The 21,798-nt window shown below is 49.7% G+C and overlaps 2 protein-coding genes across 6 annotated transcripts; one reads left to right on the forward strand and one right to left on the reverse strand.

Annotated features, from left to right (window-relative positions):
• The first annotated feature begins 16 nt into the window (after positions 1-16).
• On the forward strand, positions 17-7,251 carry TMPRSS12 (transmembrane serine protease 12). 2 transcript variants are annotated; one of them, XM_068997623.1, is made up of 5 exons: positions 17-529; positions 1,535-1,733; positions 3,735-4,006; positions 5,073-5,215; positions 6,888-7,251. In XM_068997623.1, exons 1-5 carry the CDS (start codon positions 433-435, stop codon positions 7,131-7,133), a joined length of 957 nt encoding a protein of 318 aa, XP_068853724.1. In that variant the 5' UTR covers positions 17-432; the 3' UTR covers positions 7,134-7,251. The 2 variants fall into 2 exon arrangements, with proteins under 2 accessions (XP_068853724.1, XP_068853725.1); XM_068997624.1 differs by having other exon boundaries at positions 17-201.
• A 523-nt stretch (positions 7,252-7,774) lies between these two features.
• Positions 7,775-20,537, reverse strand: ATF1 (activating transcription factor 1). 4 transcript variants are annotated; one of them, XM_068997573.1, is made up of 9 exons: positions 20,327-20,537; positions 15,905-16,018; positions 14,544-14,672; positions 13,137-13,237; positions 12,704-12,834; positions 11,854-12,033; positions 11,612-11,771; positions 10,541-10,694; positions 7,775-10,436 (listed from the first exon to the last, which is right to left on the reverse strand). In XM_068997573.1, exons 2-8 carry the CDS (start codon positions 16,013-16,015, stop codon positions 10,550-10,552), a joined length of 957 nt encoding a protein of 318 aa, XP_068853674.1. In that variant the 5' UTR covers positions 16,016-16,018; positions 20,327-20,537; the 3' UTR covers positions 7,775-10,436; positions 10,541-10,549. The 4 variants fall into 4 exon arrangements, with proteins under 4 accessions (XP_068853674.1, XP_068853673.1, XP_068853676.1 ...); XM_068997572.1 differs by having other exon boundaries at positions 7,775-10,694; XM_068997575.1 differs by lacking the exon at positions 15,905-16,018 and having other exon boundaries at positions 7,775-10,694.
• Between the last annotated feature and the right edge of the window lie 1,261 nt (positions 20,538-21,798).

The following is a 21,798-nucleotide window of genomic DNA, read 5'->3' on the forward strand; positions in this document are numbered from 1 at the left end:
GAGGGCGGGCCCCCTGACCCATGGCTGAAAACCTTGACTCTTTGTAGAGATGAGCCCCCTGACCCTCTGCCCAGGTGAGGGCGGGCCCCCTGACCCATGGCTGAAAACCTTGACTCTTTGTAGAGATGAGCCCCCTGACCCTCTGCCCAGGTGAGGGCGGGCCCCCTGACCCATGGCTGAAAACCTTGACTCTTTGCAGAGGTGAGACCCCAGACCCTCTGCCCAGGTGAGGGCGGGCCCCCTGACCCTTTGTCCCAGGTGAGGGCTCCCTGGCAGAGGTCGGTGAGGGCCCGGCCGCCCCTCCCGCCCCTCACCGGCTCCTCCGCCCGCGCTCCCGCGCCGTCCCCGCCGCCCCAACGGCCCCGTGCGGCGCCGGCCGTTCCCGCCGGGGCTGCCCTCAGGCCCCGCAGCCATCTTCGGCCCTGGGCGGACATGCGGCGGGCGCGGCCCGCGGTGCCGCTGCTGCTGCTGCTGCTGCTGCTCGCGGGACCCCTGCCCGGGGGAGCGGCCCCGAGGGACCTCGGTGACGGTAGCGGGACCCAGCGGGGCCGGGTCGGGCGGAGGGGTCGGGGAAGGGGGATGCGAGCGGGGAAGAGCCTGAGCGGAGCGGGCCGTGGTGGGGGGAAACGAGGAAAAACCTCGTTTACACCGAAATCTGGTGAATTCGTAAAGTAGCAGCGACTGAGCGCGCCTAACCGCAAATCTATACTCAAGAAATACACCTTAGTCAGATAAATACGCGTATTTCACATCGGCTGAGAAGTTCCGGGATTCCCAGGCGCCGGGATCTGTGAGGCAGCGTCCAGCAGCGCAGAGATCCGCGGAATGGTTTGGGCTGGAAGGGAGGCACCTTAAAGCTCCCATCCCACCCCTGCCAGGGCAGGGACACCTTCCCCTGTCCCAGGCTGCTCCAAGCCCCAATGTCCAGCCTGGCCTTGGACACTGCCAGGGATCCAGGGGCAGCCCCAGCTGCTCTGGGCACCCTGTGCCAGGGCCTGCCCACCCTCCCAGGGAGGAATTCCTTCCCAATATCCGATCCATCCCTGCCTTCTGGCAGTTTGAAGCCATTGCTCCCTGTCCTGGCACTCCAGGCCCGTGTAAAAGGTCTCTCTCCATCTTTCCTGCAGCTCCTTCAGGCACTGGATGGCCATAGTTCAGTCAACCCGAAGCTTTTTTCCTCCAGGCTGAACAATCCCAGTTCTCCCAGCCTTTCCTCACAGCAGAGCTGCTCCATCCCTCTAAACAACTTGGTGTCCTTGCCTCCAACAGGTCCATGTCCTTCCTGTGCTGTGGTTATGCTGGAAATTAAAAATGCAAAACCAAACCGACCAAAAAAAATAAACAACCAAAAACCAGCACCACCATCACCAGCAACAAAAAAGACCCACCAAAACCCCCAAGCACCCAACCAAACAAAACCCCCCAAACAACAGAAATAAAGACCAGCCCATAAACCCCGAGCACCCACGAGCACTGCCCCCAAAAGCTCCGTTTTGCCCTCCAGGTGCTCTAAGGGGCCCATTGTATTTTGCAGAGTGTCAGCAGCAGCTGCCGCTGGCCCGCAGCGTCGCGTCCTGGATCGTGGGGGGCCACGAGGCCCCGGAGGGCGCGTGGCCGTGGGTCGTGAGCCTGCAGGTGCTGCGCGGCGGTGTCCGGTTCGTGCACCTGTGCGGCGGCGTCCTGCTGAGCCGGAGAGCCGTGCTGACCGCCGGGCACTGCGTGGACGGCAGGACGTAGGTACCGGGGCCGAGCCCTGGGCGCCGCGGCTGAACGCCGGCCCAGCGGCACTGGGGAGGGGGAAGGAGGCCACGGGCACCTGAGTTGTGTCAGTCGGTGTGGCCGAAGGAGCAGAGCTGGGGTTGTCTCCCTGCGCTGGGCACTGTGAGGCCACTCAAGTGCTGTGTCCAGTTCTGGGCCCTCATGGCAAGGAGGATGTTGAGGGGTTGGAGCATATCCAGAGCCTGGAACAGAGCTGGGGAAGGGGCTGGAGCACAGGTCTGATTGAAAAGACCTCCAAGACCATCGAGTCCAACTTGTGACTGATCCCCACCTTGTCACCAGGCCAGAGCACTGAGTGCCACCTCCGGTCATTCCTTGGGTACCTCAAGGGATGGGGACTCCACCAACTCCCTGGGCAGCCAGCATCAGGAATAATCAGTGAAGAATCAAAAGTCAACATCAAGAAATCTTGGCTGTGCCCTTCTGGCCTGGGCCAGAACTACCTGGGTTGTTTCTAATAAGGGGCTGTTTGGTTTTGATTTATAGAATCACAGAGTGAGATATTGGATGAGATCTTCTCGTCCAACCCCGAACCTGGGCTTTTCCAGCTCTGGACTATTCACCCCAGCCTAGTGCTGGGGTCATGGCTGGGGAAGGAGCTGCTCCCTGTGGAACAGCAGCTGGAGCAGGAGGACCCTCTCCCATGCCAGGTTTTCTGCTCCTTTCCCCAGCCCATTCCCCAAAGTAGTTTGGGCTGCTTTGTTCCACGGAGCTCTGATTTTTCTGGTTAATAGAGTTTTCTGAACCACTAAAACTCACCAAGAAATGTTGTGATATTTAGATTATAAACACTCCAATTCATTAGTTTTAACACTATTTCCTTTTTTTTCTTGTTTATCAAAACAAACAATTTGGCATTTAATTTTTTTTTTTTTTTGGACAATGTGGTAATAACTCCTCAGAACAGACTTTTAACTGCCCTTACAGCAACTCTGGAGCATTTCAGCTCTCAGCACTGGTCTCTTTTCCAGCCTTTACCACAGTTGCACAATCTGCATCAGTTGACATCGACTGTGTTGACACAGCCATGACCTGGGGGAAAGTGAACTGTAAAATCTGCAAACTTTGGAATTTTATCCTTTATCAGGACTTCATTACATCAGCTCCTTGTTTGCATTTAACAAACATTAATTTGCAATATAATGCCTCTTTAAATTATCAATTTAAGTTCTACCTTAATTTTGGAGGTTAATTTGAATTTTATAGCTTATCCCAGGCCAAATTCAAATCTCACTTAATAAAGGTTTTTTTCAACATTACTTGACTAGAAATTAGGTCTGAATGACTCTACTCCTATTTCTAAATTTAATATTAGCTTGATAGTCATTATTTTTACTTCTAGATAATGGATTTCCCAGGTCTAGGTACAAGCAGAGTCTTTATGAGCATTGTGGGGGATGAACCTCCTTCCTTTGTCCAAAATAAAACCACGTTTTGAGCTTTGTCAGACTAACATCTCCTGGTGGCTTCTGCTGAGATGGGGTGGGAGGCAAAATCTGGGTGTCATCTGAAATCCTTAATCTGAATTTTCCTTAACAGCCATAACCATCAATAGGCAAAGGGAGTGTTCACATGGACAGAATGGTAACGAGGCAAATTTGTTCCAGGAAAGATTTACTATGGAATTTTCAATGTATATTCCTAGAGGTGCATAAGCAAAAGAAGACAGGATTAGAGGGGATATTGGGAAGGAATTCCTGGCTGGGAGGGTGCCAGGCCCTGGCACAGGGTGCCCAGAGCAGCTGTGGCTGCCCCTGGATCCCTGGCCGTGTCCAAGGCCAGGCTGGACATTGGGGCTTGGAGCAGCCTGGGACAGTGGGAGGTGTCCCTGCCCTGGCAGGGGGTGGAATGAGATGGGCTTTAAGGTGCCTCCAATCCAACCCATTCCTGGATTCCATCACTCTATGAAAACAAAGGGTTAAAACGATGTAAAACCCACGTGAATTCTCTCGTAGGGATCCATGTTCCTGGCGAGCCGTTCTGGGCGTGCACAACCTTCAAAAACACAGTCCACACACAGCAAAAAGAAGGATCAGGAGGATCATTGTGCACTCGGAGTTCAAGAGGGAAACCTTTGAGAACGACGTGGCAGTGTTTGAGCTGAAGTCGGCGGTGCGGTACAGCCTCTACGTGCAGCCCCTGTGCCTGCCCCCGGCTGCCCTGATCCTGCCCTTGGAGAACAGCTCCGACTGCTACATCAGTGGCTGGGGACGCACGGCCGAGAAGGGTAATGGGCCCTGGCCACTGCTGAGCACATTCTCACCCACACACCAGAGCTACCACCCACTCCAGCTCCCTGGATTTATAAACTCACTTTGCACTTGGAACTTAAGAGTTCACTTAGAGTGCACTTAAGAGGCCTTTTCTGACCTTGCAAGGGGCAGTGGCACCAAATTGAAAGAGGACGGGTTCGAATTAGATATTGGGAAGGAATTCCTCCCTGTGAGGGTGGGAAGGCCCTGGCACAGGGTGCCCAGAGCAGCTGTGGCTGCCCCTGGATCCCTGGCAGTGTCCAAGGCCAGGCTGGATGGGGCTGGGAGCAACCATCCAAGGGGAAGGTGTCCCTGCCATGGCAGGGGTGGGAACAAGATGATCTTTAAGGTTCCTCCCAACCCAAACCACTCTGTGACTCTAACTGGATTTGCTCAGGTTATGGTCTCCTCACACAACATCATTTAACTCTGCAGTGAGGATCTGCTTTCAGGGGTTTTCCATCACAAGCAGGTTAGACCCACACAGCTGTAACCACAGGAATAAATTTCCCAGAATTTCTTCCAAGTATGACATGAAAAAAAGGAAAATAAACTCAGCTGATTTCAGATTTGTGGTGCAGGTCAACATGGGCTGCTGGAAACAGCTGTTTTATTGAAAAGCAACAATTCTGATGCCATGTGTTGTGAACTGGGGTGTTCCCATGGGATTTATGAATAACTACACCCCCTCCAATTCTCTCTTTACTCCCACTGGGCACAAATTCAATGCCAGTTGGTGTTGTGTGTCCTGTGGGGGAGTTTCAGGGTCAGCTGGGATTGTATGAGCCTGTTTGATAAGTCACCTCTGACACTTTGAGCAAGGCAGGTGTATTCTCATTGATGCTTCTTCTGAGGAAGAATTGCAAAACCTTCATCAAACCCAAGTCTGCAAACCCTTAACCCACTCGGATCCATGTCATATCCATGTCTAAACATGTCCAGGAACACACCTAGGCTGGCGAAACAAAAAAAAAAAACCCACAGTAAAATTGCTACACACCCCAGCACATTTCACCTTTCTAAATTCTGTCTCCATTCAAGGTAAAATCTCATCTGTGCTGAAAGAAGCCCAAGTGGAAATCCTCCCTCCCAGCCTGTGTAACAGCTCCGAAGGGTACGCGGGGCTCATGGACGACAGAGTGCTCTGCGCTGGGGCCTGGGCCGGAGGCACCGACGCCTGCCAGGTGAGAAGGGAGGTGGTGCCCCACCTGCCTCGGTGGAACTCCCAAGCCAGAGGCTCAGCAGCATCGTGATTTGTAGCATAATTAATTAAAACAGCAGAAATACTAACTGGAAAACATGTCAAATGCAAAGGAAGCATCATTAAAGGGTGGGACAGTGATTGCAAAGCAAAAACATACACAAAGAATTTGGTGATATTGGAAAGATGACAGGAGTAAGTGAACAAAGAGGAAGGATAAAGAATGCAACATACTTAAGCCACAAAGGTGTCAGTAAATGATACACGATACAAAACACTGGACAGACACGTGTCGCTGTACCATGGAGCGTGTGAAGCACACGTATGTCTCACCTGTTCTTATGCTGGAGAGCAGCACTGGACACGGATATGGCTCAGGGATGTGGTTCAGGGACAGGGCTCTAGGAAGTGGCTCAGGGATGTGGCATGATTTTCATTTAAATGCTGAACAATCACCACCTCTTTCTCAGAAAAGCCAGTTCTCAGGTCCAAAGCACTGGCAAAATCTGCAGCACCAGCTGGGACACGGAGACATTTCTAATTAAACCCCATAATGCATCCTAAGTGCTTTGTCTGATACAGTTCCTGCTTCTCTCAGCAGTTTTCCCTAAGCAGGTGACACGGCCAAGACACGGGATGTGTGTTCCTTACTGTGTCTCTTGGAGCTCCCACACCGTGTGCACAACACATTCCCCAGTTCAGTGAGGAGTGAAGGTTTGGGCATGAAAAGGTGCAGAGAGAAAACAACAGAACCCGAGTTAAAAGATACTGAAGCAGTGCAGGCCTGGGGCTCTGGTCAGTGCAGTGCTGACCAGAATCAGGAGGAATTTCTCCATAGAAAGGGTGGTCAGGTGTTGCAGAATTATTGAGGGATCAGGGACATGGATCATTGAGAGAATTATGGGATCAATAAAAGAACTGTAGCAAGAGCCTGCAAGCAAAAGGCCTGTGTGAGAAAGACTCCCCATGAGAAAATTCCTGTGTGAAAAACAAGCTTGAGAAACAAAGAGGGAGTTTGAAAATTTGCAGCTGTTCAGATAAGACCTGGAGAGGAGAGGTGAACTCTGAATGCTTTTAATCATAACATAACTGTAGAAGCTTGCCAATGTAAGTCCAATTATGTAGAAGTAGAAATGCGCTTTGGTAAGCTTTAAGCCACTTAAGAGTTAACCAGCTGGTGTACTATATCAGTGCCTCTGGATTGCCAATAAACAGAGTTTTGCTCTTATCAACCACATCGGTTTTGGACTGCAACTTTCTCCCCCCGCCAGAGACACTGGGCCTTTCTTCTTTTACCTTCCAACAGTCAGGCATTGGAAGGCGAGGGAGGCTTGGAGCCCCCTTCCCTGGAGGTGTCCCAGGAACAACGATGTGGCACTCAGTGCTTTGGTCTGGGTGACAAGATGGGGATCAGGCAGAGGCTGGACTTGGTCTTGGAGGGCCTTTCCAACCTCAGGGATGCAGATTCCGTGTCTTTCAGCAACACCAGGTTTACCTTGAGTTGTCCATGTGCTACTGCCCACACGTTACTGTCATTGTGACTGTCCAGTTAACTGAGCTGCTTAAAATGAATCTAAAAAACCAGAATGATTACTGCCTGAATTGTTTCCTGGAAGGAGTTACATGCTACTGGTTTTTGTGGTGTTCATTTGTAGGGCGACAGCGGGGGCCCCTTGGTGTGTTACCACCCCGACACTGACAAGTACTACCTCATCGGCATCGCCAGCTTCGGGGTTGGCTGTGGCCGCCCCAAATATCCTGGGATCTACGTCCGCCTGTCCCAGTACAGAAAATGGATCAAAGCAAAGCTTCGTTTGACCAACAAGAGTCGGAACCCCGTGAGCACAACGCTCGCCATCCTCCTGACTGTGGCACACGCCGTGCTCACACAGACAGTGTAGAGGGGCAAAGCATCGTGTCATCCTCGTGGAGGTCTGTTCTGCCTGGGAAAGCTTGGAAAAACGAGCTCCCTCCTGCCTCTCAATAAAACCAAGAGCCAAAGGATGTGCACTTACTTTTTAGGAGTCTTGTTTGCAATTTTTTGTTTCCTGCCTCTGATATCCACACTGACAGTAGAGGAAACAGTAACAGCCTTGGCACTAGTAAGGAAAATCGAATATAGAAATGTTATCAACTGGAAACACTTCCTTCCCACCCTATTTCTGTGCTTTTCCAGCCATCAGAAGGTTAAATACACTCAGTGATGCCACCAGGGTTTGGAGATGGCAGATGCTCCCTCTGCCGGGTAAAAACCAGCAGAGCACGCAAAGGTTTTAATTAACCATTTAATTAACCAAACCTTAACTGTGGCTCAGCTTATTGAAAACTAAGAAGGTAAAAAAACCCTGCAGGAAGGTAAAAGCTGTTCTGCACTCAGGATTTTTAGCACTGGCAGGTGTATACAAGTACCATTTCATCCACTAAAATCGACTATTATTTATTCCTGGCTGTCATATGACCCGATCCCACACAGGTATTCACACCTGGTCAGCACCACTGCAGCTCTACCTTCATTAAAAATAAATAGGGACCATCAGAATGATAATATTTTAGCGACTTTATTTACCAAGATCAAAATTTGCAACCATTAATTGTTTCAACAAATATTTACAATTCATGGAAAGCACGGACTGTTTGGAACCAACCAGCAGAACAGCATCAGCTGCTGCATCTCTTACCCTCAGGAATGAGATTTTACTCTTTAAAATCGAGATTTTAAAGTAAATCCAAACTAAGAACTTCATGATCAGTGCTTAAAGAGCAAACTTGTGTTACTGTTTAATATTCCCATGATGGAAAATCAGCTGTTCTTTCCAACACACGATTTTAAGAGTATAAAAATTGACTCTTGGTGTGTCTGGCAGGACAGGTGCTTCCCTTGCTGGATACAAGAAGAATTGGCCACCAGGTTTTTACAGTCTTAACACTTGATAGATTTGTTTATTATTATTCCATATTACAAAAGAAAAAAGAGAACACAGTGAGGATCAGCTACCACAGAGTTCCCAAGGTAGTTCAAAACTGTAGGTCAAACCCTCTCACACATGCCAGGTGACACACTGAGAGGAGAGAAAGGTCCAGTTCTCTGAGGTGCATGTTCCAGGCACATTCCAGGCTGTTCAATTTTCCTGAAATTCCACCAAAGAAACAGGAAACACTGACACCTCTCCAGGAGCAGCTCCCTCAGTTTAGGACTTTCCCAACCTTATTTCTGATGTGTCACAAAGCTTTTTTCTGACATGATGGCAACCAGGAGTCACACTCCAGCCTGGCCTAAAGGAAATGCATTGGGACTCACGTCCACAACAATCAGAGACTTAGGAACTTCAGGGACAAAATATCCTTTTCTAGCCCACTAACCAGGAGATTGTGGAATGCAGATTCCTCATGGCAAAGAGCTCTGCTTGCTACAAGTCCATTAATTCCCAAAGGAGTAAAATCAAAAATACTGACTGACCATGGGATAAGCATTACACATCCAGGGAGGGAGCACAGCTTGGAATTCCATCCAGATCTGAGCTAGCACGACACACACGGAGCTCTAACACCTCGGAACAGCACAGTCCATGGAGTAATTCCCGCTGACAGAACTGGAAGCAGGATTCAATCCCAGCTATGGAAATGGTTCATTACTCATGCAAGAAGCACTGCAGTCACCTACAGCACCTGCCCAAGACCACGGCCTGACCACCAGGATCACATCTTGCCCAGGACCGTGTCCTCACCAGTACCATGTCCTGCCCACAGCCAGACAGCTCTGGGCATCTCCAAGAATGGAGATTCCCCAGGCAAAGGAGTCCTGATCATGTCAAACTTGTGATTTTCGCCTGAAACAAATTAAAATTGTACAAACTGGACTCTCTGACACAATGAGATCTCATGTGCAGATATTGTCAACTGTGGGGAGTAAAAAGCCCTAATTTCTTTTTTTTTCCCCCAATACTCTTTAGGATCCATTTTTTCTGCAAGTTGCCTACAGACATACAAAATTAATTCAAGTATCTCCTACACCAAAGAGGATCTCATTTGACTTTGTACTATCCATAAAAATATATCCTTGAAAATCTGGTTCACAAAATATTTCATTTGGTTACTAAAATGAAAGATATAAACTGTCAAAATACGTATAGAAACTCAATTTCAGGTTTTGTAAAGATCACAATTTAGCTACAAAATATACCAACCATCTCCCCGTTTGCAATATAGTATTTGCGTACAAAGACACCGTTACTTTGCAAAATAGCTCCTACCTTACAAAATTAGGCTGGAAATTGTAATTTTGCACTACTTCCAGCAATAAACCAGAGATTAGAACCTCATAACCCTTTGGTATAGATCTTCCATTTTTTACTACATCATTTTTCTTCTATTTGGTTTCATGTTCCAAAGCCCAGGAGAATCCCCGGCCAGGACAAGCACTGAGTGTTTAATTGTAGATATGATCAGCACACAATTAAATTTTCAATGATTGATGTTTCTCATGCCCAGAACTAAGAACAAACTTTTGTGAAATTAAAAACTTTCAGAAGTTTAATCTCAGAAATTCTTCAGAACTTTTGTCACCAGTCCTCGTCCCTCACACTGTGCTTTAAAATCACTGATGTGTTGAATTCTCTAAGAAAATCAACACAATTTTCTGTGCCTCAGACATTTCCAGGACCAGGCCTCTCACTGCCTTCTGCAGATCCTTCCCCAATCTGATAAACACGGCAAACATGGAAAAAAAATCATCCCAACTTTTTAAATTGTCATCTGAGAAAGAGTAAAAACATAATTTATACCTCAAGCAAAGTATCAGCTTTTTTATCATCTGCACCTGTAAATACCAACTTACAGGTTAAAATAAAAATATTTACAGACAAATAACTGAAGGAAAAAGGCTTGAAAAAGAGTAAGAAATCAAAACATACACTGGTTATAAATGTTACTAACAATGTCAGCTATGGCAAGGATTCCGTTTCATCCATGTTTTCTTTGTAACCAAATTTTGCCTCCCTTATTAGAGGTATTCATAGGAATTTTCAAAGAAACTCTCATCACCTGCCTCGCCACACGTGACTGTCCTTCCTCTGTAGCTGCAATCTTGAATTTCTCAGTTTCCAGTTGTGCCAGCAGGAATTTTGGTGAGGTTTTCTTGTTTCCTGTTTGTACTTTGTCACCAACACGTTGTAAAGAAAATCTATAGAGTCTTTGAGCTGTGAAATCTAGGTAGAAAAGTTTCATTTTTGACCTTTCATCTAGTTAAAAAAATTCAGTATAAAAAAAAAAATTCTCCTCTGATATTTCACCAGTCCCCAAAGGTTTTTACCTTCTTTTCTTACACACTTTTATGACAGTAAAGATCTTTCAAAGTTTTTAGCTCTTCAATTAGAGTTTTGTTCTGATTTTCCAGGACTGCCACTCGATTTTCCAAACATTTCACGTACTCCTTCTTCTTCCTACGGCATTCCCGGGCAGCTTCTCTGCAACAGACAAGCAGAGTTCTGTATTTTAGAGGTGAGATCTGTTTTCTGAACGTCACAATACTGACCAATACGAGAGAGCTGGAACTGCAGTGAGGAACAAAACCAAGCCAAAACTGCCCGAGGAGAGCAGGAAATGCAGCAGGATCTGCTAACACACATGGCAGCCAATCTGCAGGGGAAACCCAATTTTGGCTTCTCCACACTGTGAGACTCAAGGGAGCATGTCTGGGTCACGATTTCCAGTGTTTGGGTCACAATCTCCCACAAGCCCAGGCGTGCTCAGGTGGGGAAGGAGCACCAAGGCCAAGCGGCCAAGGGCACCTGGGCTGTACCAGCCATGGTGTGGCACAGGACCAGGGCAGGGATTGCCCCCCTGTGCTGGACACTCTTGAGGCCCCTCCAGTTCTGGAGCCTCACTGCAAGAGAAATATGGACGGGCTGGAGCGTATCCAGAACAGGGAATGGAGCTAGGGAAGGGGCTGGAGCAGCAAAAGGGTCTGGAGAACTCCTGAGGGAGCTGGGGGGGACTCAGCCTGGGGAAAAGGAGGCTCAGGGGGGACCTTGTGGCTCTGCACAAGTCCCTGACAGGAGGGGGCAGCCGGGGGGGTCGGGCTCTACTCCCAGGGAACAGGGACAGGATGAGAGGAAACGGCCTCAAGCTGTACCAGGGGAGGTTCAGGTGGGACACCAGGAGGAATTTCCCCATGGAAAGGGTGCTCAGGCCTTGGCAGGGGCTGCCCAGGGAGGTTTGGAGTGCCCATCCCTGGAGGTGTCACTCAGGGGTGGACTGGACGTGGCACTCAGTGCTCTGGTGGAGATCTGTCACGGGTTGGACTTTATGATCCTGGAAGTCTCTTCCACGATCTCGGCACATGAAACTCACCAAGGCGAGCAGCTCAGGTGCACTCACGTACCTGTTCTTCATCAGCCTGATCTCTCGTTTCAGCTGTGGATCATCCGTCTTGCTCGTCTGTGACGTCAGAGTGACGGGGGACGTCATCACCACGGTCTGGGGCAGGGAGGAGGTGGTGGGCGTGGTGCGGATCTGGTAGGTCTGCATGTCTCCAGAGGCAGCTGGGGGACACCAAACGGGGCAGCGTTAGCAGGTGACACTCACGGGGACAGGGGTGTAACCAGGCCCCCAGGGGGTACTCACTCTGCACCACCACCTGGTTGCTGGGCACCAGGATCTGCTGCCCATCCGAGGTCTGGGCGTACTGCAGGATGGTGGTCCCGGGCTGGGAGCTGCTGGCGTTGGCCATGGTCAGTGTCTGAAGCCCCTGCACCCCGTCCGGCCCCGGCCCCGCCAGCTGCAGCCCGTTGGCTGCGATGGCAACTGTGAGGGAAGGCACATGGACAAGGGGATTTGGAGCTGTACACTACAAAACACAGGTAAATCACAGCATCCTGCAATGGGCTGGGACCTTAAAGACCCTCCAGCCCCACCCCCTGCCATGGCAGGGACACCTTTCACACCCCCAGGCTGCTCCAAGCCCCAGTGTCCAGCCTGGCCTTGGACACTGCCAGGGATCCAGGGGCAGCCCCAGCTGCTCTGGGCACCCTGTGCCAGGGCCTGCCCACCCTCCCAGGATGGAGAGGAGCAGGTGTGAAGCACCACCAACACCAAGTGGTAACATCAAAGGAACAAATCCTAATTTTTTGTACCTCTCTGATACCACAGGAGCCTTTAAGAGTGGCCCACTATATATATATATATATATATATGTATATAGGTGTCTTCACTGACATTTTGGGTTAAATCCAGCAAAGAACACTGCTGTGTGCTTCATACCAACACCCTTAAACGACTTAATGTGCAAAAATTAAAATTACAAAGCACTGAGTTTATCTGAAGTCAGTGGATATCAGTTACTTCTATCTACTAACTTAGTACTGACTACTAGATAATAACCAACTTTTGTCCTTCATCTTACTCAAATATTTAACGAAATCTGTATTTTGAGGCAAGTTGAATAAAAACTGTGATGGTATTTTGGGTAACATACTGTACTGTCCAGTGCTTGTCTGGTAGATGGGTGTGGGAACAGACATGGAGGTGACAGTGGAGACTCCAGGACTTTCCTCATCTCCTTTTCTATCCCGTGTGTCTTCAGAAGAAAGATCTTTCAAAATTTTTCTGTGAAAAAAGGAGTTTGACATTTGACTACGCTCCTCACTTCAGTAAAATGATACAACTGAGTAAAATTACAGCTGGTGAACATTTTGCCCTGTACAAAATCCTACTGAGGCAAATTTCCAGTAAGTGGAGTCAAAGTTTCCTCACAGCAACGATGGCTCAGGATGTTCAGTACATGAACAGATTCACTGCGTGTTTCAAGGCAAAGGAAACAACCTGGAGGGCAGCAGAATATTGAAGAGCATGGGAAGAGGCTGTTGTTTTGGTTTCAAATAAAAACACCAAGTGCATCACACCCGTACCGGTAGGAGGGACGACGAGCCAAGATGCCTCGAGCCTTCTGTGAGGAGCCAATGCTGTCTGAGGAGTCCTGAGAATCCTCACTCTCAGATAAGGAAGATACCTGGTGAGAAAGGGAACAGGAACACCAGTGATGTATAAGACACACTGAAAGCACCTGAAATCTTTTATGTAGGAGAGGAGCAGTGGGGTTTGTTGCTGAGAATGTAAAAGTCCAATGAAAATAGTATTTAAGGCAGAAGTATATCAGGGAGTAAATATGCAAAGTACTATCTACAAATTTCTTTATTCCACTGTGTGCTCATCCAGTTCAAAGTGTTATTTTGTCTCTGATGCTCCTTATTAGCAAACAAAACATTTATTTGTTCTTATCTGTGTGCCTGTAACAGAGTCCAGAGGAATGCACAGAGCTCTGGGAAAAGCCTCTCACTGAAGTGCAGAGACAGAGCAGGAAAAAACCTGCTCGTGTACTTTTTTTTGTATTTTTTTTGTACTTTTTTTCCCCCCAACAAGGCCACAATGTTCATAAATTACAGAAAAGGAGTTAATCCAGTCAGTGGGGACTGTGCAACCAGGGGGAAGGAAAAGGCAAGAGACTAACAGAGACACGAGCACCAAGAAGCAGCCAATGCAGATGCTTGACTGCTTCCAGCAGTGACACATGTTCTCCTCTCCCTGCTCCGATGTTACAGCAGGGACAGCTGACAATCCCTTCCAGATTTGCTTCTCATGGCTTATCAGTTTAGTGTGGTATGAGGAGTGTGGGACAAGGATCAGGGACTAATTCCTGGGTTTTAGGGCAGCTCCTCCCTCGCCCGGCTGCTAGGGCAGTGGTTTCCCAGTGGAACTCCAGGTCCCCAAGGGCTCTGCAGCAGGGACTGAGTGGAGCAGGAACAGACTCACTGGAACTCCCTGGGTACCTCTCAGAAGGGACTCCTCTTACAAAAATCACATGGCAAGTGAGTAGGAGACACAAGCAGAGACTTGGGAGTTAGAGTATGAGAGAGCACCCAGCAGCTCACTCGCCTTCATGCAGCTCCACCTTTCCCAAACACTCATTTTTATCCACTACTGAATTATTCTGTTATTCCCCACTCCCCTGCTCTGGGTGTCAGATCCCACCTGACTGTCTGCCAAGGCACCAACTACAGAGCTGTGGGTTGGAGTTTTTAATAAAGGGAGGCAACATCAAATGGTTTCGTGTCGACTCCAAAGGTGACTTCCCACAAGGAATAATTTCAAGCCCAAATGAGGGATGTTGTGTCCCACAGGGCTGTCCTTGGATTGCTCACTGTCTCTTACAGCAGGGCACAAAGGCAGCCGAGTCAGAGAAGCCTCTGCGCATCTTTTCACATCTTCTCACCTACATAACTGCAGATTTGGGGTATTTAAAGCCATTCTGGAGTTACCTGCACGGTTTGCACCTGAGGGGAGTGGATCACAGAGGAGGACTGAGCTGTCTGAATGACTCCCTGGACCTGGACTTGCTCTCCAGGAAGCTGAACGACTGTGAGGGGAGCAGAACCTCTGAGAGACATCTACAACAGACCAAAAACCATCAGTGAAACCTTTGTGCCACAGGACTCAGGAAGTGCAACACGTGTAGGAAGACTGGTGGACAACCGGCATTAGCAACTGTATTTTAATTCTAATGAAGTCACAAAAGTACCTTTAGAGATGCAAATTTTTGAGACATTATTTGCATATGAAAAAGGCTGAAACAGTTTGTTATTTCCTTTGGTTGGAGAAAAATCAAATGTGGCATTATGTCACCTAATCAAATATGTGATATTATGTAACATATTAAAAACATGAAAATGCTTCAACTTCCTAGAGGGTTTGTAGTTTTGATGTTGAACTCGCGTGAGTCTTTGCACTTTAATCAATTTATATTGTTCACATTTCCATATATTCACAAACCAAAAATAATTCAAGTTATACATGTAGATGGTAAGTAAATAACCACTTTCCTCATCAAATTTCTTCGCTACTTTTATTCATCTGAAATACATGAGAAGATGAAGGGATCATTAAAATACACACACAGAGCTGAACTTCCATTTAATGCTACTTTTGTATCATAACTCCCAATATTAAGGGACAATTAGAACTTTATATAAAAACAGATCAGGAAACCAGCCTGGAAACAAACCCCAGGAGACCTGCTGATATTCTCTCCTCTCCTATATCTAAATTTTGCATCAAAATCCCAATTGCCTCCACAGGATAAACAGTGGATGAGCTGCAAAACATTGCTTTTTCCCAGGAAAACCCTCCTGGAAGGATTCACTCTTTCACCAGTTCTAAAGGATTCAGGTTAAAGCTCTGACAGGGATGTTACCTTAGAGGAAGAATCTCAAATTTTCAACTTCAGATGGTTTATTATATTAAATACATTCATGTTGGGCTAAAATCCAAGTGTTTCCATGGTGCTGAGTACCCAGGATTGCTGCTACTACACAAAAGGAGCTGGAAGTGCTTTTTCTAAGGAAAAAATGAAACCAGGCCCTCATTTTACTCCTGAGCAGCTCCTGTGGTTGACTAACCCCAAATCTGGGCTGCACTTCTGCATTGTACAAAGACAAAAATCAGCTTTTTAACACTTTTTAATTAACTTTATGTCATCCACCATCAAACAAACACATTTTTCTTAGCCTCTTTCTGTTTTTTCTTCTCCATGTGCTTCTAAGAATGGATCTATAGTTTGCAGCACATAAAAATGGGCTCCGAACTCCCTGAAATGTTTGCTGAGATCCAGCCCAGGCTTTACCTGTTGAGCAATATGAGAGAGCTGAGCTGCCTGCAGGGTTGTACCTTGTACGGCTGAGGGCTGGGACGTAACAGAGCTGCTGCTGCCGCCCTTGTGCACCTCTTCCATCATCAGCTACGAGAAAACCAGTTAAATCCAGTTAGTAATGAATTTGGACAGCAGACAGATGCCCAGTTCCACCAGTGTTTTAGAACCTCAGTGCCTGATTCTTTTGGTCTCATTTGGACACGTTTAATGAGCTCTTTGCCCTCCAATGTCGCCATTATTGAGGCACAGCCCAGATTTTGTCACTTCCTATCAACACCCTGAGTCCTCCTGTGCCTCCTCAAGGGGACACGTGCGGAGGGACACGGTGGGACCTTGCCCTGCTCATCCCTGTGGCTTTGGGCAGGTGAAGCCCCACACCTGGGGTCACCTCCCGAGGCCTGGGAACAGCAGGAGCCCCAGCTGGGAACGGGAACAGGTTTGGTCTGTGCTGTAAAGGACATACAGAATCACGGAATGGGCTGGGTTGGGAGAGGCCTTAAAGCCCATTCAGTCCCACCCCCTGCTACATGCAGGGACACCTTTCACACCCCCAGGCTGCTCCCAGCCCTGTCCAACCTGGCCTTGGACACTCCTACGGATCCAGGGGCAGCCCCAGCTGCTCTGGGCACCCTGTGCCAGGGCCTCACCATCCTATTATAATCCCCTTAATATCCAATTCCTAATATCCCATCTAAGCCTGCTCTCTTGCAGTTTGAAAGAAGATCCAGGAAGAAAACCAAGATTCTTTATACTAAAGAATATCTTTCTCTAAGTAAGATAATTTCCAAAAATATTTTAGCCAAGCCACCAGCCAAACCTATTTTAAACTATCTGAAGGTGTATAAAAACAAACCAGGGACGGAAATCAAAGTGAAGAGAACACAGTTTTGAATTTTAAGCCCTGCCAGAGTCACTCTGTCTTGATGTAATGCAGTCAGCAACACTTCTCTCATGTCTAAGATTTTATATTTAACTGTTCAACGTCTTGCCAGCATCCCCCCTCGGATTCTGGGGGATTCAGGGATGCACAAATGCAGGTTTCAGCTGGGGGGAGTGGGCGGACCAGCCTGGAGCATTAAAAGCTGATGGGTGAGTGTTAAACATTTTGTCACAGAAGGTTTGAAAGTGTTGAAAGGACAGTTGCTATGAGACTGGAAATTACATTTCTTTCTGTGGAAATGTGAGTCATTGATTTTTCCCTGCTGAGCCGAACCACAGCACGCAGCCCAATGAACGCTCCGAGGGGGAAGAGTCAGCCAAGAGCAGAGTCCTGCACCCTCACTGCTCTGAGGGGTCCCACCGCAGGACTCCCCAAATAAGCCACTAAATCTGGGCTTTGTAGGGAGAAACTGGGTGATACAAGAAACCATGATTGATGGAGCAGCTCTGCTGTGAGGAAAGGCTGGGAGAACTGGGATTGTTCAGCCTGGAAAAGAGAAGCTTCAGGGTAACCTAACTGTGGCCATCCAGTGCCTGAAGGAGCTGCAGGAAAGATGGAGAGAGACATTTTACACGGGCCTGGAGTGCCAGGACAAGGGGCAGTGGCTTCAAACTGCCAGAGGGCAGGGATGGATGGGATATTGGGAAGGAATTCCTCCCTGGGAGGGTGGGCAGGCCCTGGCACAGGGTGCCCAGAGCAGCTGTGGCTGCCCCTGGATCCCTGGCAGTGTCCAAGGCCAGGCTGGACGAGGCTTGGAGCAACCTGGGATAGTGGGAGGTGTCCCTGCCCAACCTAGGTGGAATGAGATGGGCTTTAAGGTCTCTTCCAACCCAAACCAATCCATGATTCCGTGTGTCCTTTACAGCACAGACCAAACCTTCCCCAGCAAATGACGCAGCTTCCCAACATCCTCCTGGCTGCAAACATCAACCACTTCAAGATTATGAGCAGAATTAATGACAAACGTGCAGTGGACACAACTTTGTCTGTCCTCAAACGCAGTTTTAGCTTCTGTAAAGGAAAATCGACATTCTGCACCCTGCAAAGTGTCCCGGGTAACCAGGGCCCCTCAAACCGAAATCCAGGCAGCAGCAAAAATGACAATAAATTTCCAGTGCTACAGAAACCCCCGTTCATTTCTGTAGTGCTAAACCACAGCCTGCCCTCCCCGCTCTCTGCCTTACTGTCCCATGAAAGACTCAAAATACCCTGCAAGAAATAGTGAAACCAATAAAACCACCCAAAATAAACACCCCAGCGACAGAGCAGAGAGGGTTTTGCTGATCTTTCTCTCATTGGTGTGAAGTTCTGCTTGCAGGAATAAAAGATAAAGTATTTTCCATTAGAAAGATGAGTTTTGAGTTTAATTCATCTCTGCTTGCTCTGGAATATTTAATCATTCATCCAACATCAATCAATAAAAAGACTTAGCAAGGATTGCAACAAGACAGAAATTCCTCCCGCACCTCACACCCTCTGGGGATGTGAGTGTCACACAAGACTCACATGCCTTTAACTTTACTTAGCTGGAAATCCAGGAATTTCCCCCTGGAATGGCCTCCTGTGAGCACCTGAGACAGAGACTGGCATCTACCTGTCTGAAAAGAGAAGTTCTAAGGAAAAACCTCAACCTGCAGGTCTCAAGATCTGACATGAGGGACCACAAAGGATAATAATACCTGAGCACACCACCCCCGGGTAAAACTGCTCCAACAGCTGAATTTAATTTATTTAGCTGAAAGCAGGTGCCTCTGTTTGGGGTGAAAGAAGAATTTTGCTGTCACAGACCACTGACAGGAGGAGCAACACCCAAGGCTTTATTGTCCAGAGAAGGATTATTGTCCCAATCTGTACAAACACCACATTTTTATAACCAGACAGGTGAGGGTGACGATTTTCACAGCAAACCTCCATGCAGCTCCACCTCAAAAGTCATTTAACGGAAAGGATTTTGCAACAGCAGCTCATGACATTTGCTTTAAGGACCCCTCTAAAATTCTGGGCATCATCTCCCTCCAGCCAAGGAAACTCATCCCACTTCAAACCTGAGCCTCAAGCCCACCTTCCTTTCAAACAGAAACAGGAATGTCCCAGTTCATCAGGGCACGCTTCATTTCTCACCCCAAAGCTCACAGACACCTTCCAAATGCCACGGGCCTCAGCGTGCATGAGCCACCACGCAAACCCACCAGAAACACCTGGCATGCCCAAGGAGCATTAATTAAAAAAGAAAACCCATTCCCAAAACTTCACTAATTCCCTGATTCTTTAAATTCCCTAAAATGCTACAGAGAGCACCAGAGGAAGAAACCGAGTTCTGTTTTGCCCTTTCAAGCTGAGTAGAGGAAGGGTCTGAATGATGCTTCGTCACTGAAATATTGTAAGAGCCGAGTGATTGTATTTTTTATAAAGTCAGAAATCAAGGAATATTGGACACAGGATTTTATTCTCAAATAGTGACAGGAGTCAAATTCTGACATTTACAAATTGTACAAAGGGATTTCAAAATATTTTCTTAAATGATACTGAAGTAATCTGGGGGAATTTTGTGTCCTCAAAATCAGCTATTTTAAGCAGTGAAAACATTATTTACCTAATTTTGCAATTAAGACACTTGGATAAAATTTGTTCACCCAGAAAACTGACAAAACTCCACTCCCCCCCTGCCCAGAAATCAGTAAAACACAGAGCAAAAGGCAGCACATCCCACCAGATGTGCCAGAAAGCAAGTGAGCAGTCTCGAGTCAACTTGCCCAGTCACCGCTCCAGATTCCATTCCACAAACACACAAAGTTATTCCTTAAAACTCCAGGAGCACTTTCCTCATAGGTTTTCTCCCACTTCCCCCCCCGCCCAGCACCAGCCTGTACAGGAACATCCCCTGACAGGAGCTTCAGAAATAAACGCTGCAGCCTAAAAATGTCAATATTCTATCCGCACCAGGGATCTGATGGTTGTGAGAGAAAAACAGCCCAGAGATCATTTATATCCCGCCGCCCTGGATCCACCCGATCCTCACTGAGCACTGCAAGCCAATGCTCAGACACGGGTCTGGGGCAAAATTAATAGAAGACAGGTAGCGACGCCCATTAACGGCAGTTTAGTTAGCGATAAAGCTGAGTTTGTCACCGGGCAGGGCTCGGGGACGCAGCCACCGCTGGCCGGGACCGGCTGGAGCCTCGTCACCCCCAGACCACCTTTCCCCCCATCCCCGGGGCGAGCGGGCCCGGGCAGAGCGGGCGCGGGCCCGGCAGCACCCCCAGGCCGCAGGGCAGCGCCTCAGGCCCGCCTGCGGTGCGAACTCCCCGCGGTTTCCGCAGCGGCCGCCGGGCCGAGGCCGCGGCCTGTGCCCGTCCCCTCACGGCCCACGGGGGCGGAGGGGGGGGAGCGGCGGTGGGGGAAGGAGCGGCGGGCGGGCCGAGGGGGACGGGGCGGCCTCCCCAGCCCGCGCTTACCTCAGAGCCCCGCAGGGCCGCACGTGGGGAGCGCCGGAGCCGCCGCCGGGTCCCGGCCCCGGTCCCGGCCCGGTTCCGCCTCAGGGAAGCGGCGCCGGCGGGGGGGGCGGGCCGCGACCATAGAGTGCGCGCCCAGGGGCCCCCGCCATAGAGCCCCAGCGGCGCGGAGCGCGCGGGCGCCGGGCTAGAGCGGCCGCCTGGAGCCGGCCCCGCCCGGCCGCACCACGGAGAGGAGGCGGCAGAGCGCCGCTCCCGGGCACGGCGCGGGAACAGCGCCGCCGCCGGCGGGAGCGGCGCAGCGCGGGCGCGAATCCGCGCTCTGGGGTGGGGATCGCGATCGCCGTCGGGAAAATCACGATATTCCCGATATTCCCGATATTCCCGATATTCCCGATATTCCAGGCCCCGGCGCGGGGAATAGCGCGCCCAGCCTGGGCAAAGGGCAGTGCGGCCGGGTTTTACCCCGCGGACGGCACGTCCCGGGCGGGAACGGCGAGCGGGACGGGGCCGAACGGGGCTGGGACGGGGCCGGACGGGGCTGGGACGGGGCTGGGACGGGGCCGAACGGGGCCGAACGGGGCTGGGACGGGGCCGGACGGGGCTGGGACGGGGCTGGGACGGGGCCGCGATTCCTCGCGGGTGGGCGGGCGGGAGGGACTGAGGGGTTTTAAGGAAGCGGCAGGTAACGGGGTTTGGCCCCTTTGGGGATTGTTCCACAGCAGATTTTGGGATCACAGTAAGTTTTTGGGATCCAGTCAGCGACGCCCTTCATGGGACAGTTCCTCAGCCCTTACTGGGGATCACAGGAAATTCAGTATTCCCTGAAAAGCACAAACTGCGGCCAGGCGCCCCTAGGAAGAGGGTTTTTACAGGAGCCCAGAATTCCTGAGGTTGGAAGATCCCTCCAAGACCGTGGAGTGCAGCCTGTGACTGATCCCCAGCAACCTCGCTGGCCAGCCCAGAGCTCTGAGTGCCACCTCCAGCCCTTCCTGGGACCCCTCCAGGGATGGGCACTCCAAACCTCCCTGGGCAGCCCCTGCCAAGGCCTGAGCACCCTTTCCATGGGGAAATTCCTGCTGCTGTCCACCCTGAGCCTCCCCTGGCCCAGCCTGAGGCCGTTCCCTCTCCTCCTGTCCCTGTTCCCTGGCAGCAGAGCCTGACCCCCCCTTTGCCCCCTCCTGTCAGGGACTTGTGCAGAGCCACAAGGTCCCCCCTGATCCCCCTTTTCTCCAGGCTGAGCCCCTTTCCCAGCTCCCTCAGGAGTTCTCCAGACCCTTCTGCTGCTCCAGCCCCTTCCTTAGCTCCATTCCCTGCTCTGATCCCCAGAAACTCAGATTCCCAAAGCTACAGGTACAGGACACTGCCCAGCCTAGCTCCTTCACACCCTCAGCTCCAACACTTCTCGATACAACTGACAAAATATAAGATACTTACAAGTTCGCCCCTTGCCCAGGATCAATTTTAACCCGCAT

The sequence above is a fragment of the Aphelocoma coerulescens genome, chromosome 29, assembly GCF_041296385.1.
Source record: "Aphelocoma coerulescens isolate FSJ_1873_10779 chromosome 29, UR_Acoe_1.0, whole genome shotgun sequence".
Taxonomy (NCBI): Eukaryota; Metazoa; Chordata; class Aves; order Passeriformes; family Corvidae; genus Aphelocoma; species Aphelocoma coerulescens.

Excerpts from the sequence above, each read along its gene's own strand:
- ATF1 (XM_068997573.1), bottom strand. The coding sequence starts at position 16,015 with ATGATGGAAGAGGTGCACAAGGGCGGCAGCAGCAGCTCTGTTACGTCC. Across the intron at positions 11,772-11,853 it reads CAACCAGGTGGTGGTGCAGA|CTGCCTCTGGAGACATGCAG; the intron begins GTGAGTACCCCC and ends GGTGTCCCCCAG. Across the intron at positions 10,695-11,611 it reads ATCAGGCTGATGAAGAACAG|AGAAGCTGCCCGGGAATGCC; the intron begins GTACGTGAGTGC and ends TGTCTGTTGCAG.
- TMPRSS12 (XM_068997623.1), top strand. The coding sequence starts at position 433 with ATGCGGCGGGCGCGGCCCGCGGTGCCGCTGCTGCTGCTGCTGCTGCTG. Across the intron at positions 4,007-5,072 it reads GGGACGCACGGCCGAGAAGG|GTAAAATCTCATCTGTGCTG; the intron begins GTAATGGGCCCT and ends TCTCCATTCAAG. Across the intron at positions 5,216-6,887 it reads GAGGCACCGACGCCTGCCAG|GGCGACAGCGGGGGCCCCTT; the intron begins GTGAGAAGGGAG and ends GTTCATTTGTAG.